The following is a 21,058-nucleotide window of genomic DNA, read 5'->3' on the forward strand; positions in this document are numbered from 1 at the left end:
TGTTAAGGACTACAGTATACAAAAAACTCCAAGAAATATTATGGCTTTAAAAAAAAAAATGAGCAAGGGCTTTGGAGACTCATAGGCCTAGAATCAACCCCTGGTTATGCCATTAACAAGCTGTATTAAGGCTCAGAAAGATATTCATCTTCATCTTCTATGAGTTTGTTTCTCCACTTACAAAGGAGAAAAACTGTAGGTTGTTTCAAGGTTTCGAGGAAGTAACCAATGTATAATGCCTAACTATAAAGGGCATTCAAAAGCTGTTCATTTTCTTTTCTCGTATTATCAGTAGCTTGTAATCATTAGGGATAAAATCATTTTGAGATGAGAGGGTTTCTTTTTTTTCTAGAATATTTATAGTTTTAAGAATTCACTATTTTCCAACTAGTAAATACTTATGACTATGTAATGTATTCTAAGTACTTACTCTCATTTAAAATAATTTCACATTTTTCATCAAATCCATGACATGTCTTCTTGGTTTTAATCATTATCAACTTAGTAACTAAAATGCAGCTTGTGCTTAATAATGTTTAATAGTGTAGTAAGCAATAAATTTATCAATTATTTTGATCTTTTCTTAGGGAGAGATGCAAGATAATAAAGTCATGGAGCTTGGAATAAAAGTACCTAGATTGGAATTCCAGCTCAGCCACTACCTATTCCACTTGGGGCAAGTTACATTACTTTTTCAAGTTTGAATTTACTTGGCTATAAAACTGGAAAAGCAATACCTCATTGCATATTGTTGTGAAAGTATGTCATATATAGTCGGTACTTAATATGTGTTAGTTGAATCTGAATCATGATGTTGATGGCTCCGTCATGATTATAAACTTAAATCATTCTGCTGTGCATTTGGCAAATGTTCAGTATTAGAGCAAGCATTCATATTTTCTGAGCTTCTACTGAATATATTGTCTGTAGATAAAAATAGCAATATAGACAGAAAGTTCTTGCCCATTACAGACTACTTCTGAACTGCACTGCCTTCAGCATAACATATAGATGCCTTAAGAAACCATAAGGGCATCTCTAACCCTGAATAATTATTTGCTACCTTACCCAGAATATATAGCCTTTTTTTTTTTTTTTTTAGCGGTACGTGGGCCTCTCACTGTTGTGGCCTCTCCCATTGTGGAGCACAGGCTCCGGACGCGCAGGCTCAACGGCTATGGCTCACGGGCCCAGCCGCTCCGCGGCATGTGGGATCTTCTGGGACCGGGGCACGAACCCATGTCCCCTGCATCAGCAGGCGGACTCTCAACCACTGAGCCACCAGGGAGGCCTTATATAGCCATTTTTTAAAATTTTAACCCTCTTATCGACAAGTCCAATGTTGTCACCAGTTATCACCTCTGCCATTCTAAACTCTGTCACAAATGTTAATCTAACTCCTCCACTGCCATCTCATTGTACTTTCTAATCCCTCTAATTTCTTCTCTTCTGTCTCTTTTCATTTTTTTCTTCTGTCTTTGATGTTTCAAGTGAACATCCAATTACAATGATCTCTTACTTCTGGTAAGTGAATCAAATTACCATCAGTTTGTTGAGAATAAAATTTGAGGTTTCACTGCTACTGAGTTCTCTGGGTCTGCACCCTATTAGATAAAAACCTCTTTTTGGTGTGTTTCTACTTCCAGATTTGGAGTCCTCTCACTTGCTTGTTGGGCTCAACAACAACAACAAATACAAGTATGCCCATTAAATAGAATCTTTAAAATATAAAATATAAAATGTCAAAATTTAGCTAAACTACTCTATGCTATTCCTGCCTGGGCATCCACTTTGTGTGACCAAGTGGGCGCCAAGTGGGCCAAAGGGACCTTGAACTGACACTAGCCCCTCCAGCCAGTGCATGTCCTAGATAAGGTGAGAAGACTAACAAGCAAATGTAAGGTCCCAACATCACTTCCCCAGTAGCCCCTGTGAGCAACATTCTCCTCTGTTTACCATGTGTGCCTTCCCCTTGTGCATCCCTTAGATCCCTACTCTTTTTGGTTTGAATGGACCAGTCTGGCCTTAGCCAGGGAACCCAAAAGCACCCCATCCAGGAACCCTAATAAAGTCATGTGCCCCAGGTCCTGCCAGTCTCTCTGCAGGCATCCTGCCTTGACCTCTCCATGCAACCCCTGGAGGTATGCCGTGTACTTCCTCCAAGCCCTGTGAGAAACAAACTTTTCTATTTCAATTTTCCCTGCAGTCTTCTGTTGAACCAAGGTTCAGCTCACCATTTGATATTACAAGGTTTTACTTAAGTGTTATTTTAACAACATCACAACAAAAATATATGTTCAATGAATATTATACAGTGGGTTCACAAATGATTGGTAAAATGATTTACATGGGGAGAAATATACCCATATCAGTAAGTAACGAATTTCATACTGAGACTAGCAGAAGAAAAGCAGATAAAATTATTAGCTAATATAAATGTAGTGCTTACTAAATGGCAGATAATATGTTAGCATTTTACATGTATTATCTCACATAATCCATGTCATTCTGCCAGGGAGGTACGAAGTGAAGAAGGTAAGGCATTCATTCAAGGTCACATAGCCAGTAAGCAGAGCAGTAGGTATTCACACTCTCTTCACTCCCATCCTAGACACCTCAAAGCATGACAGGTTTCAGTGCAACTAAACAATTACAACAGAAGATAAACTCTGTGCATAAGCAAAAGTAACTCTTTATACCTATTATTTCATATAAGTGATGTGTGAGCAAGAAAAATGATCGACATATGCTCAAGAAGACAGGGGAGCAGTTACACAAAGACTTGTATATAATTTCTTTTTGTGAACATATTCCCCCAAATTCGCCCCCGATCCAACTACAGGCCAAGGTAAAATGCTACTATCTATCTTTTAAAATAAACACAAATGGACTAGTAACATGGAAGGAAGACATATACTTGAGTGTAAAATACTTTTTCAGAACTTCAGTGTGTACGATGTATATCACTTCCTCATGGGAAGGATGTAGGCTTAAGATTATTCCAATTATTTAATGAATCACATGAAATAAGATTTATTCCTTTTTATTATAATTATTCCATGTAGTACAATATGGGCTGAATTTTATGTATCCCAGTGATCCAAAGTTTTAGATTTTGATTAGAAGTCACTCATATATCGCAACATACTTTCTTCCCACCCTTTCTTCCTCTCTCCTTTCCTCCCTCTTTCCTTCAATTCCTTCATTCAACATTCAGAATTTTTTTAACAGCTTTTTTGTAGTATAATTGCTTTACAATGGTGTGTTAGTTTCTGCTTTATAACAAAATGAATCAGCTATACACATACATATATCCTCTAGGGGCAGGACAGGAATAAAAACAGATTTTGAGCACTAACAATGTGCCAGCAATATGTTAAGTAGTAGAGATACCATTTTCTATTTAGCTGATCAAGTACCAAGACATTAATTTGAAACTAGGTTATTTACAAATCAGATATATCTAAGTATGATCTTCTATAAGAAATATTATATCTATAACATTAGGGAAACTTTATGATCCCTTCGATTTATTCATGTAATATTCTGATACAAGAGTATGTGATGTTATTGGAGAGAATATATAAACAATACTCTCTGCCTTCTGATTATAGCTCTTATGTTCATAATATCTCTTAAATCCTTTTAATATCTCTAAATTTACTTTAGTTGCATGAGAGTAAAGCGGTTTCCGAAGACAACAGAACACATTTTTTCCCATTGCCCTTTAAATCATCCAAAATCTTTCAATACTTTATGGCAGTAGTTATAGTTTTAAATCAGCCCTATCTTATAGCTTCAGCATGGGCACTGGACCTGTGTCCAAACAACTTAGTGAAATTCAGTGAAGAGCAATTTACTTCTGGACCAAAAAGTGTTATAAACATCTTCCTTAAATTGAACAAATACCAGCTATCTGGAAAGTATAATGTATTGGCTTCCGTTCAAAAGAGCAACACTTAATGCTGGCAACACTGCCAAATTCCTCCTTTCCTATATTCCCCTTTTCCTAAAGAAAGTGATTAAAAGACCAAATTCCATGCCAGTTGGGTGCTTAGGAGCATCAAAGGTCCTCTGTCAGGATTCAGAACTTGATATGGCTTAGAAACTACAATGCTAATAGATAACCTCCTCAACATTATAAATCAAAGCCACGTGACCACATTAAAATTCTATCAGCTAGTATCAATACCCTGTGGTTTATAAAGTAATGTTGACCTACCTCTGAGAGACAGAATGATACAAAAGTTATGCTCTGGCTTGGGGAGTGTAACTACTTTTCACAATTGAGAGTTATTCATTCAAAGCAAATAGCCAATTCTCTCGACCTCTGTATCTTTATTGATTTTATTTAATTGAAGCCTTAGAAGAAAGGAAGAGGAGGCTCCATGAGTTGAGGTAGAAACAGAAAAAATGTCAGAAGGTTACAACAGATATTTTGCAATTTCGAACTGTTCCTGTTATCTGTTGATTATAATTGCAAAGAGCAAAAACCTACCTATATAATTTAAAATCTTAGATCTTCTTAAAACTATAAGTACATCTCAATAATCTTACAACTGTATCATTGCATTCCAAACATTTTCTGCTGAAACCCACAGTAAAATATATATATACATATATATATATATATATATATATCTAAAATCTTGACACAGTACACACACACAAACACACAAAATAAAAGTTTAATTAAATGATACTTATCTTTATTATGTAAAATGCTTTCTACCCTATTTTAGTATATTTTATTTTTTTTTAAATAGTTTTAGTATACAGTATATTTTCTTCAAGACCCACTAGTAGATTGTGTCCTGAATTTAAAGACACTGAATGATTCCAATGTGTATGTCTCAACCCACTAGGACTTCTGCAGGAATTATTTAAGGCAGAGACCACTGATAAATGGATTCGATAAAAAATACTTAAATCACTATAAACACACAGATCTATCATAGTATTAAAGATATTACAATATTATTAAATTTGAAACAATTAATAAACCAAGGAACAAATACATTTAATCCTTCGCTTATCCTTCCAAAAAATTCATTAATTTAAAATATAGTGGATGTTGGCCTGATATATGCAAGGTTCAACGTTAAAGCCCTAGAAATAGATGAACAACAGTCACAGAGCTTACAAACCCTTGTGTTTTTTTTTTTTTTTTTTTTTTTTTGCGGTACGCGGGCCTCTCACTGTCGTGGCCTCTCCCGTTGTGGAGCACAGGCTCCAGACGCGCAGGCTCAGTGGCCATGGCTCACAGGCCCAGCCGCTCCACGGCATGTGGGATCTTCCCGGACCGGGGCACGAACCCGTGTCCCCTGCATCGGCAGGCGGACTCTCAACCACTGCGCCACCAGGGAAGCCCAACCCTTGTGTTTTGACAACCAAAATTAATACAGTAAAAAACAGAAAGTACTTTAACAAAATGTCAAAAAACTTCTTACTAATATTAAATTTCTCCAACATCTTGTAAATCGTCGTATTTTTAGATACAGTGGACTAATTAAAATCCAATTTGATAATGATTATGCCCGTGTAGAAAAATCCTAGATTTTACTCTCTAGTAGTTTGGGAAGTTTGTTTCCATTGGTGAACTTGAAACACATAAAATACCTGACAAAATAGCATGTGGCCCAATTTAAAGTTTCCTGTACAAAAGCCAAAAGGCAGGTAATATGATGTTCCAAGGAAAAACGGAGCAATACATTTTATTTTCTCTTATACACAGAAAATGTCCATGACAATCTATAATGGATCAGCAAAACTTTGAGAAGAATGAGTTAAGCATGACTTCCTTCCCAACTCAGGAATCCTCTCTTGAGCATTCTTTAGAGATGGTCATTGCATTAATTATGGTTTTAAATTACCATCTTTCCTGCAAAAATGTGGGGAAAGTCACCAAAAGTAGGACTTTATGGTGACTGCTTGTTTATATTGGAGCCAGACACCTACAAAATATCTTTTAGAAAGAATTTTGAAGAATGTAAGGGGAAGCTCACCACATCATCTAATAGTTAAGCGGGAGAGTAAAAACAAACAATTCCGACTAATAAAGCTTCCCTTAGCTCTTCCATGTTAGTGATGTGATGTCTATAATGTCTTAGTGTATGACATTTTGAATAGGATATGGTAGAAAAGTGATCTGATTTCTAACAAAAAGTTTCAAATGACTTGAGAGACTAATTTCTACAGTGGTTATGTGTACTGTTATGATCACATACTTCATAAGAAACTGGAAACTTTGATTTGCTCTTCAGGTATTAAGCTACATAAAAGAAAGGCCTTTAATTCCTATTGATTTCAATAGTCAACACTGTAGGAATTAGTTCAACATTTTGACCACATATCCACAAACAGAGTTTAGCCCTGGTTCTCTTTTGCTCAGTGGGGGAAAAAAACAAAAACAAAAACAAAAACAGTATTATTGATTCTTGCCAATTTATATTCTTCAACTACTTTATTTTCCTATGCATAGCATCTTTACATTTTTTCTTCTGAAATTAATTATTCAATCATATATTTAACTAAATATTTATATAATTGGTTTATTGTGCTCACCATAATCTGGGTGTGGACAATACCCCAAATATCCATTTTTCTTCTTCGTAATATGCCCCAGTGTTGTTATAGTTCTATGCCTACCTCCTTAAACAACTATTATATCCAGTTCTAGGAAGCAACATTTATGTTACCATGAGCAAAACAGTAATTCAACCCAATATATTTAAAATCACTGAAACTATTACTTTTCACCATGTATCAATCAGGGTTCTACCAGCAAAATGTAAACCATTCTGAATATTTAAAACAGAGGGAATTTAATGCAGGGAATTGATTGCAAAGAGGATGGAAAAGTTGAGAAGAAGAACACATGATGATAAGACAGCCCAACAGTTAGAACAGCAGGAAGCCATTGCTACTTTTAGGATGGAAGAACAAATGGGTGAGGCAGTATACAGAAGCCCAAGAGCCGTTTATCTAGTGGGAGATGGAGACACTGCTGAACACTGCCCAAAGCAATGAAGGAAGGGAGAAACACCTTGGCCTCTCACTCATCATATCCTCCCTTCTCCTAAAACTACCTTCCATTGGACAACCACAGCCTGAAGACAGCTGACGTGGACAACTGGGAAATGCAGCCTGGGGATTAGTTTCATCATCTATCTCCAATAGCACAGCATAGGAGAAGGATGAAGGTTGGATCTGGTTAATCAGGCCTAGAACTGTCACATACAGGATGTGAACATTTCTCCAAACATTCCAAAAGTCAGGTATTTCAGAATTAACTTATCTCATGGAGCTATTTAATTGTAAATCCAATCTATTTAAAATAAGTAGTTCATTAACATATGCTTGTGCTCAAAGACATACAACCACATGGGCTTATCAGATCTTCTAAACTAAAAAAAATTGGACAAAAATAAATTTATCTAGAAAATTTAAAAATACTATGTTGTTCTTTAATATAATGAATGATTATGTATTAATGTATCAAGTAATGTGTCATGCTAATAGAACAGCTCTGCAAATCACTACAGGTAACACTGTAGCATTTTATTCCATATTTTGGAGTGCATTTTTCCAAAATGACTCAGCATGACTATCTATTACCACTTCTCCTTTAAAGAAGGAAAAAAACCTCAGAATTTTAAAAATATTTGTTCAATGACACTATTTAATAAGGATGTAGGTTTTTAAATAGTGCCTTAATGTTCTAAACTGAAAATGCCTATATAGTTGAACAGTACATATGGAATATGTGATGCATCAATGTGTAGGGATGACTTAACAGATGAGTTTGAAGAGCCTCACTGAAGAGACTCTTCAATGATATTCCAAAAGTACAGTATAATCGACTCTATTGTTATTGGTAATTCTGCATTCTCATACATAAATCATTTACTTTCTTGTATCCAATAGCATACATTTTAAACCAAAACTAATTAACGTAATCAAAAGGCAAATGTATTGGACAAATAGGCTGAGAAGTAATAAATGCTTGTCATATCCATTTATAAATCTACTTGTAAAAGTTTTGTGACTTCCAATGGAAATATCTTCTGCATAAATGTGCTCTATGCTGTATGCTTGAAGCAAAAGTCTTCTGCCTTATTACAATATCATTATTAGGATCTCATATAACTTCCATTCAAATCTATTGCATTAAAATGACAAAGTTGTGTTCAACTTTGCTAAAGAAGATATCACATTTAAGAAAAGAACCTTCCTTCCTACCTTCGATTAAAGCACGACAAACAGAGAATAGGATATTTTGAATTCATATCAGGATGGCAGCTTAAAATGTACAAAATTCATAGATGAGTTGAAGTAGAAACAGATGAAAGAACTAGCTTAAAAATGACATGTCTTTTTAAAAACTGGGATGATATAAATGAGGCTATTCCTTGCATTATCTCCAAAGAATATTAAACATTTTTGGACATGTTAACATAATTGTATTTGTTAATAAGGTAAGAATAAAGTGACTGATTCACATTAAAGTAGCTTCAAAACTATAAAAAAAAAAAAAGTCATCTGAAATTAATGTATTGAGCCAGAGCAGAATTATGTTCCCCTTGATTTTCTAGGTCTAGAAACACTGGGTCCTGAAGCATGACCAATGTGGTTCTAGCATCTCCTGTTCTTTGCTATGTCACCTCATGAAGCATTAACTCAGATCTTCCATGTACTTTAAAATGCAATTTGAAGACTAGAGAAGAAGTTAATTTCTCTATACACAAATTAACAAGTTCTGTTAAGCATAAAATAGCAATAAGTATTAAATGTGGTAGCAATCTAATATCTAGTATCTCATAAGTTAATGAAAATATTAATTTGTATTGGTAGCAAATTACAATGTACTCTAGACATCCATGCATTCATTTAAAGTTTAGGTAAGGGAAGTACCAAAGTTATTGTATTGAATAGATGCATCATTAAATACTTTATCAAGAATGTCCAAATACCTCATGTGAATCCTTCAGAGATTTATCAGTGAATATCATTATTAGAAATAATGGACATTTTGACATTTAATATATTGTTTCACTAACCTTAAGAGGCAAAGTTAAAATGATAAGAATGTTGAAATAACTAAATGGAACTTCAGTATAAGTCCTCTATTTAAGCCAAATAGAGAAGATGATTTACAAAATGATAGATACAGTTTGTGGATCACAGAATGAATTCCCTTTTGTATGATAACACCACTTAAGGGAAGTTTTGCTTTTCTTGATTCTTTTCTCTAAAACAGACATTCTGGCATTTAGGATATAAAAACGTATGATTTGACCTTTAAACTTCTGTTTCATTAACGTAACCACAAGCAACAGAGTCACTGACTGACACGTTTGCACTTTCAGGCCTTTAGCACTTAGTTATTTGATAACTTTTATGCCACTATTTGCTTTTTATTAGAGATACTTTGAGGAATGCGTTACATTAAAAATAGAGTATACTGTGTAAAGCTTAATAAATGAACTCATGTAATTCAGTAAAGTGTTCTCTTGAGTACTAGATTTCTGTACTTTGACGTGAGGGTGTGTATGTATTTGGGAAGATTTTGTTTTGTTTGTTTTGTTTTCTAATGAATTAGATAATTAGATCAAATACAATTCCAAGTATCCAAAGTGAAAACATAAACTATAACTCTGTTTCATTACTTTTGATGAAAAGTATGTCACCTGACTTACACTCAATTAGTCCTTAAGCTCTTCTGTACTGGTCTATGAAGAGAGCAAATACCAGTTGCAGATGAGTCAAGAAAAATAACTGACACAATTTAACATCTGTTTTAAGAGAAAGAGGATTTCTTATAAATATACACGTTAAGAGTGTTTAAAACCTGTGGGCAAAGTAAAAAAGATAAAAAATAGGATACTCCCTAGAGAATTCTAGAATTACTGTAAGCAAATTATTCTGAGTAAAAAATAATGCAGATTGGATTTGCTTCATATGACAAAAAAAAAAGATTCTGTTTATTTTAAAAAACATTGTAATTGGTTAGAAACATTATTCAGAAGAGACAGAGGTTGTATTCTCTTTTAAAAGTTTAAAAGTCAGAAGTTCCCTAAACTAAGATATGACAAAACTCAGGATATAGCATATAAATGGATGAGGTACAGTGCACACAAGTAAATGAGGACTGCACCAAAACAACAAACCAGGAAGGATATTGGTGTCACTAGTTAGAGAAGCTTCACTATTGGAAGCAATGACTGAACTAAACATAGGTCTCCTAGAGGCAGAACATGGGTTCAGTTATTTTAATAGAAACAAAACACCTAAGATATACCATTAAAAGACAAGCAGTCTATCAAATCCTTTAGATTGAAAGTGTTAATGCTCATTACAAATAGGCAATATACTGCTACAAACATATAGATCACAGTTCCAATGATAAGTGTTTGCAACCTCTAAAGATAGCACTTCATCCTTACTGTTGTTTAAACTTCCAAAACAAACTTAATATAAAGAACATAAACAAGGATTTAATTTATATTCCGTGTGTGACCAAAAGTTCATCTCTTTTACCAACAATGAAAGGTATTTTACTAAGTTATAACAAATCATTTGTTACTTTTGTATACATCCAGTGGCATTTTGCATTTACAGTAGAGATAGCATATATTATAAAAGCACGTTATTAATGTATATTAGAAACTACAATAGTATTCCAGATGAATTTGGACTCATAAGCATGTTTTAGAAGGTGTAAATCATTTACCACACCCAGATCCCAGATCATTAAATTTAAAATATATTGCATGACTCAAATAAAACATAGCCCACTCTGTTTCACCTTAGACATGCCACATATACTGACTTTGTGCAATCTGCACTTACAAGCCAACTACCACCCAGTGGAGAGAAAGAAGATCTTTCAGGGAGATTTGAGATATATGTCAGGTGGAAGTGTCATGGGGTGAAGGGAGGGCAATGGGAAATGAAGGAATAAGGGCATTTAGCCTTGTTTAGATCTAAGCACCGCTGATTATCAATTTATATTTTCACAGGAGAAAAAAATGTTTCTAGAAGCTTATCTGCAGTGTTGTTTAAAGATAAAATTAGTCTATGGATGTTCATTAATAACAAAACATTTTGATGCTCAAGCTTGGGGAAAAGAAGGGAAGAAGGGAGAGTGAGCAAAAGCAAAACTTAAAATGGGAAAAGGGAGGAAAAGGGAAAGATGAGGGGATAGAGAGAGGAAAGAGAGAGACTGTGTGTACACATGTGTGAGTGACAATGTGTGCAACAGTGAAGTAGTGTGTGCCTTTTAGACAGTAGAAGAGAATCTGAATGTGAAAGTGGTTGTTAGGGAGAGTATGGAAGTGCCAGCATGTGTGAGAATGTGAAACAGAGTATGTGAGGGAGTGTGGTTAAGAAAGAGATTTGTGAGGGTGAGAAAATGGTACTGGAAGGGGTTAGAGGGAACATACGTGTGTCTGACAGGGATGGGAACCGAGATGGGGAAAGAGATGGGAAATGTGAGTCAAAAAGAGAAAGAGAGAGAGACAGAGGGAGACAGAGAGAGAGACAGAGAGAGAGAGAGAGGGAGAGAGAGAGAGAGATCACAGAACAGGGATATTAATGAAGAAGAAAAATGGGGAATGGAGAAAGGTAAAGAGTGGAGAAAAGTGGGTTAAATAAGAGGTGAGAAATTAGAGTGATTGAGAGAAATTAGAGATAAAAAAGAAAATATGAGGAGAAAAAAGGGAGGAAAAATAGAAAAGGAATGAAAAGAGGCAAAGGAAGAAGGGGGGAGATGGAAAAAAGAAAAGAAAACGAAGGGAGAAAAAGAAAAGGGAGAAAGCGGTAAGAGGAAAGAAAGAAAACTGAAAAGGGAGAAATTGAGCCTAAGTGTCCAAGTGAGAGGGAAAATACATGGGAGCAGGGAGCCAGCCATCAGTTTGAAAAAGTCGCTTAGGCTGCAGTAAAATAGAAACAACCTGATAAACTTGTCAGACTCTCCAAGAGTACCCCATGACAATAAAACAGAGACCTTGTGAATTTAGTTTCCAAGTGGCACCTGCTCCTCTTAAACCTCACACTTCACTCATCCCCGGGCTACCTGTCGTTCCGGCAAAGTGCTTTAGCATCACCAGTCCGGCTTGCTACCTGCCCCGGGGTTAAGGGGCCATGGCTCCACGCAGAATCTGCAACTGAATTTCCTGAAATGTAGTCTTTTGATAGTGATCACCACCAGCATCATTACTTGGTTTAAAAAGAAGGCAAGAAAGGTGGAAAGAGAGACAGAAAGACAGACTGAGACAAGTACGAAAAAGCACGACGTTCTTCCTACCTAAGCACCGCCGTGTCCCCTTTTCTGACCATCATGTTGTCCACAGCAGCCCAGGGGAAGTCCACACTCTGTCCAGCCGGGAGGCAGGAGGGTAGCAGGCAGCACAGGCTGAGGAGCACCGCCGCCAGCCACTGGTTCGAGCAACAAGCACCCTGCACCAACAGCATCATGTCCATCCCTGCTAGGGCTGCTCACTCTCCAGCAGCTTTCAGCTCGCACTCCCCCACCCCCTGGTGCTGGCTAGTCTTCCCGGGAACCAGGCAGCGCGCCACAGGATTTTTTTTTTTTCTTTCTATTTTTTTTTTTTTTTAATTTGGTGGATGGGTGGGTTTCTTTTCTTTCTTCCCCCCCACCCCCCTCTAGTTGTTGGGTGTTGTTTCTCTCTTTTTTGCCTCCCCTCCTCCTCGTCTTTGCTTTCCCTCCCTCCCTCCCCTCCCACCCCCTAGCACCACACTACACCTCCTCTCGGTTGCTTTTAGCCGAGTCCGGAGAGTGGCTAATTCTCGGGCGGCTCGCGCACTATCTAGCGAGAAGGCGAGCGCGCCGGCGAGTGAGGGAGGAGGAGCGGCGGCGGCGGAGGCTGGGCGAGCGGCGGCGGCAGCGGCGGCGGCTGTAATCGCGGCTGCACCCTCAGCAGAAGCAGCGCGGGGCTCAGCGGCGGCCGGCGGCCCCAGGCTCGCGCGCGTTGCCAAGCGGCCGTTTCCTTAGCAACCCCGCCCGGGGACTGGGGATGCAGCAGGGAGGGGGGAAACGAATTGGGGCGGGGGGGTGGCAGGAAGAAAAGAAAGAAAACGAAAAAAAAAATCAGTAAGAGGTATATCACAATTATGCAAACTGTGAGGAAAAAAGCGACGCAACGGAGACAGAACGCTTCCCTTCCTGTCATACGCAGTAGAGTGATGCTTTGCTAGAAAAGTCTCCTGGTCGGGGCTGAGGTGAACAGAGCAGAGGGGCGCTTTGCTTTCCCTCTTCGGTGCGTTTTACCTCTTGAGGCACCGTAACTTTTAAGTCCTCCAAGTTGTGGTCGGCGCCATCATGACGCCAGGGACTGTGAGGTGGTGTTGTTTCTTTTCTTTCCAATCTCGCCGGGGCGGCCGCGCTACAGTTGACAAGCGGCCAACTAGTTCACTCTTTACCTCTTTTCGGATATAGGTAGGGACGGTGACGGGGGGGAGGGGCTGCTTTTTGAGGGGACAAGATGGGGGTGCTTGCAAGGCCTGGCGGTAGAGCAGCTGGCGCGTCTAATGGGTCAGTCGCTAAGGATTGGACGGCGGTCCCCCTACACCCCGCACCTCGTGCATGTTGACACTAAATTGTGTGTGTGTGTGAGAGAAAGGTATAATCAAAGTGGAGAGCGCATGGACGTGTGTGTGAGTGTGTAGTAAGCGCGCGCCCGTGTATGCGCGCGAGTCGAGCTCGCGGGGCCTGTACGCGCGCGGCACGCAGGCGCGCAGGGAGGGGCAGGGAGGGTCGTGAAGGGATGGAGTCGGGAAGAGACTGCAATCAAGCGTTTTAATTGTGTGCAGCCAGGCAGTCCTGTTATGTAAGAGGCAGTTTAACCCGTTTGAGCCTATCAGGCGGAATGATAAGCGCGTTCGAATCTAGGCAGGGCAAAGTTACCGGGTTTAACGAGTCACAGGTTTGTATTTTTTAACAGCCTCCAAACCCGTTTGGATAGGCTTCCTACTCCGCGGCGCAGAGCGGCTACCCTCTCTTCTTACGCCGCCGCATCCACGTAGCAGCTCGCCCCTACGCTGCGAGCCGCTGTCCTGGCCCAAGGCAGAGTGAGGTGCTGGGCATGGGGCCGCCGCCTACCCTTTTTTACTTCTTCCCTTCTTGAACTCCTTTCCAGATTCAGGATCCTTTAGCTATTCCAGTCCATTCGCAGATCAATGCGAGAACCGAGACTAGAGTCGATAGCAGTTACGCCGATCAATCTTGCTCAGTGAGGAGTTTGGGAAGCAGAGCGGGGAGGTGAAGGAGAGAAACAAGTAATTAAAAAATATGCTCACCCCTCCCCTTCCTCCAACCCTATCCCCCTTAAGCAGTCTTGGAAGATTTTCTTAGGCTGACCCCAGTCCTTCATCCCTTGGAGGAAATAAATACAGCAAAACCTCGCACATCCCTAACTCGTTTTCCATAATGCTAGCAGGGTCCTTTGGCAAAGCGCAGAAGCAATAATCTCTGCAGGGGTCAGCATCCGGCTGCCTCCCCAGACTGAGCTCTTTACGAGGCAGGCAGGGAGTCGTTTTGCTTGGCGGTAGCGGTGCTCAGAGTGATTTTTATCGCAGTGCTTGAGGATATATGGGGAAGGGAAAGGTTCCCATCACCTGTGACCACCCAGACTGACTGATCGAAGAGCCCCTAACCAGCATCACCTCCCTGCTGAAGTGACAAGTGACACTCCAAGGCCCGAGCCGTTTGCAGCAGGAGTTGCTGATGTTACTAGTATTCAAGCTTAACTCTCAAATCCGGCTCGGAAATTGAGAGTGCAACAGTATTCAACCGCGTTTTGAAACATCAATAAAATGTTAGTCATTTGCGGATGAATGAAAACATTTTCTTTACCGTCTGGTATGCTAGGGGAATAATTGTCAAATGACAGACTCTTGCTAATACTGAAGCCAGATACCTAGGTAACACTGTTGTCTTGTTAACTGCGTTTTTCTCTCTTGCGTGGTACACTAATGGATAAAGCTTAAAATTATCTAGGGCAAACGGGGGATTAGAAGAATCGACATGTCGTATACATAGGCAAAACTTCGCAGTATTATTTAGTATTTTCACTAGAAATTATCTAGATTCCATTAAAGAGAAGCAGAAGGCACAGCTTCCAGCATTGTGACTCAGTTTAGTGCTATTTTATGCAGGGATGGGGTGGCAGCGTTTTCTAGTACAAGCTGTGAAAAGCATCCTTTTGTAACCGCTGTTTCTCAGAGATCTGACATCTTCAGTGAGGAGGGGGGGAAGGAGGGGGGAATCTATGACCAGGGATGGAGCTACGCAGCAGTTTTAATATGTACAACAACCCTTCAGGCTTGTGAAAGGAAACTGGGACCACTTCTCTTTAAAGGCAAAGAGTTTATTTTCTTTATTTCTAGTTTTTATCTCAACTTCCATTCACTGATCACAAAACACTTAAATCTCACAAAACCCATCCAGAGGAAGCAATAATTGAACCTAGTTTATAGATGCATGGACAATTGGAAAGCTTATTTACATGTGCATGCATCACTATTATTTAAAGTGAGTGCAAGAATGCTGAGTGGGGTAGGTAGCCTTATTACTGCATGTACTTTCACTGTCCTTCTGACTGGGAAGGGAAATGATTTTCAAAGCTTTTATTACTTTCTTTTCTCCTCAACCTTTCTATGGGCATATATCTGAGAGGATTTTACAGGGTTTCTAGTATTTGCTTTTGAGGTCCTAGATTTCTTTCAAGCAGAGACTTAAATCCTATAAGTCTTGGCTCCTGAGAGGAAACCAGAACAAAAACAAAGAACAATGAAATGAAAGAAAGAACACCTCCCAGCTCAGATAGCACATTGTTCCTTAGTAGAATTTTTGTTTGTTTGTTTGTTTTTTAATAAGTATTGAGAATAGGTAGCAGTATTGTTGGAACATTTTAGATAATGAGGGTTGGAGTGGGTATAGTACGATAATCCCTTGGTCAGAGTTTTTAGAAATTGACATTGGAATGAATTACTACTACTACTACTTCCTCTTGAATCATGTGCTCTTACTTTGTTTTCAAAGCTCAACTTCAAATATTTGAAGAAATGTGGTGACCAATATTGAAGGAGAAAGGTGGAGCCTGACTTTAATAATTGATTATGCCTTTAACTAGACTGGTTTACACCCCCTGTTTTTCATGTCCTCTGACCTCAGGGGGGTTGGAAGGGTAATGTTGTAAGGAAGATTCTTATGCTTCTTTTGTTTAATAAACTTGATTTTTAATTGACAGTGTAAATGAGATTATTTTGGAAAAAAATTGAATATAAATTCAGGTTTATTTTCTGATAACAAGTAAACCCAGATACATCTTTCATTCTATTACTGTGTAGGCATGAGAAATTTTAGGCAAGACAGGTCCCAGGACCTAATCAGAGCTAATGAGAGTACTTTGTAATCCCTGAAAGAGTCCGTCAGGAAGCCCTTTTAAACAGGACATATGAATAATAGCTCTTAAACTTGGGCCATAATTGAGTCTCTATTTGAATTAAGCTGGTTTAAGCTTGGAGAACCTTGCCAACTTAAACTGGCCTATAGTGGTGATTTGCAGGTCGTTATGAGAACTACAAAGCTTAGGATATTTGTTGGGGCTGGGGGCGGGGCGGGGGAGAATATTTCTTTATAGAAAGGTTTCTCAACCTAGGAACTTTTTTATGGAATTATAGTTGATTTACATTATTGTATTAAATATCAGGTATGCAACAAAGTGATTCAGATATATTATATATATATATATATATATATATATATATATATATATATATATATATATATTCAACCACTTAGAACACATTCCACAGGCAGAGTGTGGGCCATCTCAGAAGTCAGGAGGCCCCAGGGTATGGGGTGGTTGGTTTTTATGGGCTGGGTAATTTCTTTTTTTTTTTTACTTCCTAAATTTTATTTATTTATTTATTTATTTATTATACAGCAGGTTCTTATTAGTTGTCTGTTTTATACATATTAGTGTATACATGTCAATCCCAATCTCCCAGTTCATCCCACCACCACCACCCCACACACACACTTTCCTCCCTTGGTGTCCATACATTTGTTCTCTACATCTGTGTCTCTATTTTTGCCTTGCAAACCGGTTCACATGTACCATTTTTCTAGATTCCACATATATGCATTAATATATGATATTTGTTTTTCTCTTTCTGACTTACTTCACTCTGTATGACAGTCCCTAGGTCCATCCACATCTCTACAAATGACCCAATTTCGTTCATTTTTATGGCTGAGTAATATTCCATTGTATATATGTACCACATCTTCTTTACCCATTCATCTGTTGATGGGTATTTAGGTTGCTTCCATGACCTGGCTATTGTAAATAGTGCTGCAGTGAACATTGGGGTGCGTGTGTCTTTTTGAATTATGGTTTTCTCAGGGTATATGCCCAGTAGTGGGATTGCTGGGTCATATGGTAGTTCTATTTTTAGTTGTTTTTGTTTGTTTGTTTGCGGTACGCGGGCCTCTTACTGTTGTGGCCTCTCCCGTTGCGGAGCACAGGCTCCGGACGCGCAGGCTCAGCGGCCATGGCTCACGGGCCCAGCCGCTCCACGGCATGTGGGATCTTCCCAGACCAGGGCACGAACCCGTGTCCCCTGCATCGGCAGGCGGACTCTCAACCACTACGCCACCAGGGAAGCCCCTATTTTTAGTTTTTTAAGGAACGTCCATACTGTTCTCCATAGTGGCTGTATCAATTTACATTCCCACTAACAGTGCAAGAGGGTTCCCTTTTCTCTATACCCTCTCCAGCATTTGTTGTTTGTAGATTTTCTGATGATGCCCATTCTAACCAGGGTGAGGTGATGCCTCATTGTAGTTTTGATTTGCATTTTGTCTAATAATTAGTGATGTTGAGCAGCTTTTCATGTGCCTCTTGGTCATCTGTATGTCTTCTTTAACCTAGGCATTTTTAATAATTTGGGCCAGGTAATTCTTTGTTGTGGAGACTTCCCTGTGCATAGGAAAATGTTTAGCAGCATCCCAGGTCTCTAGTTACTAGATGCCAGTAGCACCAGTAGATGCCAGTAGCTGTGATAACCAAAATTTCTTCAGACATTGCTAAATGCTGTGTGGACCAGTGTAGAGGGGTGGCAAAAATTACCCTAGGTTGAGAAACTCTCCATTATAGGTTAATTTTTTTCAAATATATACCATCTTGTGCTTTTCAAACAAAATAATAAAGCAGATTGTGGTCAAAACAAAAGTATTTTATTTGAATTCTATAGCTGCAAAGTAGCTTCTCCTCCTCATCTATTCAGTATCTGCATTTACCTGCTATGTGATTGAGTAGCCCAGGTTAGTGGGAGTGTAATTAATTGAATGGCTGAACATAAATATCGTTTCATGATGTTCCCATTGGAGCTCTTTTATTTAAGTCAGAGCTGAATGGATATTTCTCATTTTTAAAAGAAATTGTCATTTTGTGGTGGTTTAAATAAGAGTATGAGTCAATGGTGAGCTTCTTTTGAGCAAGAACTAACTTAAATCTTTGTATTCTTTACATAGTGACAGCTACAGGGTATGCACTCGGGAAATGACTATTGAATAAAGGAGAGGAAGAACAAAGTAATTTCCCTTTTAGATAACTCTATGCAAAAATCACATATTCACTCATTTACCTTTTTTATTATCTTATCTATTAAAATACCAGCCTTGATGATAAGTAAAGAGGTAAGAACTGTGGGCTGGAGGGATGTTTCAAGGATACTTTCAAAGCTCTTCAAACTATTCCCATAGTCTGGCCCTGAAAATTTCACCTAAGTGCTTAAACCAGAATGAGAAGTCTTAGGATAAGTGTGGATGGAAATTATTTTTGAAGTACTGAATTTTTTTTATTTTTTTCACTTGTAAGGTAGTGAGTGCATATCAACTACATACCCTTATATATTTTCATGGGTTCTGGAGAAACTAATAAATACCTCTATCCTTATTCATTTAAGATTTATTTAAGAGTTTTACTTCCAAAATGACTTTAGGAACCTCAAGTACATGTACGTGAAAGTAAATGTCAAATTTAATATTTTCTATTTGACTATCAGAAATGTAAAATATTACACTCTGAAACTAGTATTCATTTTTTATGCTATTTCTTGTTATTTCCTAAAGGTTTCTGATTCTGACTGCAGAGATTTTTACCTGTATACATTTGACCCTTCAACAACACGGGTTTGAACTGTGTAGGTCCACTTGTATGCAGATTGTTTTCAATAACTGCTATAGTACCACCCTATAGTGTAATGGCTGAGTTCCTGGATGTGGAACCTCAGAAATGGAGGACTGACTATAAAGCTGTAAACGGATTTTCCACAACGCAGGGGTCAGTGCCCTTTACCCACCACATTATTCAAGGGCAAACTGTATATATTTTTAATGACTTTACTTTTTTTAGAGCAGTTGTAGGATTACAACAAAATTTAAAGGAGGGTATAAAGATTTCCCATATATACCCTGCCCTCAAACATGTATAGCCTCCCCCAGTAACTACATCACTCACCAGAATGGCACTTTTTTTTTTCAGCAAGGATAAACCTACATTGGGACATCATAATCACCCCAAGTCCATAGTTTTCCTTATGGCTCACTCTTGGTGTTATACATTTTATGAGTTTAGACAAATATATAATGACATGTAGCTATCATTTTAATATCGTATGGTAAAAATCCTCTGTGCTCTGACTATTCAGTTCTCCCCTGGCAACCTCTAATTTTTATTTTTTAATTGTCTCCGTAGTTTTGCCTTTCCCAGAATGTCATATGCTTGGAATAATACAGAATGTAGGCTTTTGTCAGATTGGCTTCTTTTACCTAGTAACATGCATTTAAGATTCCTTCATGTCTTGTCATGACTTGGTTGCTCATTTCTTTTCAGTGCTGAATAATATTCCATTGTCTGGATATACACAGTCTATTTATTCTCCCACTTGGGGACATCTTGGTTGTTTCCAAGTTTTGGCATTATAAATAAAGCTGCTATAAACATCCATATGCAGGTTTTTGTGTGGACGTAAGTTTTCAGCTCTTCAGGTGAATACCAAGGAGCATGATTGCTGCACCATATGGTAAGAGTATGTTTGGTTTTTAAGAAAACCCCCAAATTCCCTCCAAAGTGACTGTACCATTGGGTATACATTCCCACTAGTAAATGAACAAGAGGTCTTGTTGCCACATAACCTCACAAGCATTTGGTATTGTCAGAGTTCCAGATTTTGGCCACTCTTGTAGGTGTGTGGTGGTGTCTCATTGATGCTTTAATTTGCATTTCCCTGGTGATATATGATGTGCTGTATCTTTTCATATACTTATTTGCCATCTGTATCTTCTTTGATGAAGTGTCTGTTAAGGTCTTTGGCTCATTTTTAATCAGTTTTTCTTTTTATTGTTGAGTTTTGAGAGTTCTTTGTATGTTTTGGGTAATGGTGCTTTATCAGGTGTGTCTTTTTTTTTTTTTTTTTTTTTTTTTTTCTTGCGGTACGCGGGCCTCTCCCGTGTCGGAGCACAGGCTCCGGACGCGCAGGCTCAGCGGCCATGGCTCACGGGCCCAGCCGCTCCGCGGCATGTGGGATCTTCCCGGACCAGGGCACGAACCCGTGACCCCTGCATCGGCAGGCGGACTCTCAACCACTGCGCCACCAGGGAATCCCTATCAGGTGTGTCTTTTGCAAATATTTTCTCCCAGTTTGTGGCTTGTCTTCTCATTGTCTTGACATTGTCTTTCGCAGAGTGGAAGTTTTTAATTTTAATGAAGTACAGCTTATCAATTATTTCTTTCATGGATTGTGTCTTTTGTGTTGTGTCTAAAAAGACATCACAATACCCAAGTTCATCTAGGTTTTCTCCGATGTTATCTTTGAGGAGTTTTATAGTGTTACACTTGGGTCTATGACCTTTTTTTGAGTTAATGGTTGTAAATTGTATAGTTATCGATGTGTTTTCAAACTCTATTAAGACTTGTGAATTTTACCCTTTTATCATATTTTGCTATAATTGATCATGTGTAAATAG

General features: G+C 38.5%; 1 protein-coding gene and 1 long non-coding RNA gene across 3 annotated transcripts in view; one reads left to right on the top strand and one right to left on the bottom strand.

The window, feature by feature from the left end:
- The window catches only part of NEGR1 (neuronal growth regulator 1), a 909,237-nt gene extending 896,627 nt beyond the window's left edge, over window positions 1-12,610 (bottom strand). The window contains exon 1 of the mRNA XM_079923776.1: window positions 12,308-12,610. Within this exon, the coding sequence (XP_079779902.1) occupies window positions 12,308-12,483 (176 nt within the window). The 5' untranslated portion in view covers window positions 12,484-12,610. The remainder of the gene's footprint in view (window positions 1-12,307) is intronic.
- A 725-nt stretch (window positions 12,611-13,335) lies between these two features.
- LOC307196890 overlaps window positions 13,336-21,058 on the top strand; it is a 38,759-nt gene continuing 31,036 nt past the window's right edge. For both annotated transcript variants that reach the window (XR_013831266.1, XR_013831267.1), the window contains exon 1: window positions 13,336-13,459. This is a non-coding gene — a long non-coding RNA (uncharacterized lncRNA). The remainder of the gene's footprint in view (window positions 13,460-21,058) is intronic.

The sequence above is a fragment of the Stenella coeruleoalba genome (assembly GCF_951394435.1).
Source record: "Stenella coeruleoalba genome assembly, chromosome: 1".
Classification (NCBI taxonomy): domain Eukaryota; kingdom Metazoa; phylum Chordata; class Mammalia; order Artiodactyla; family Delphinidae; genus Stenella; species Stenella coeruleoalba.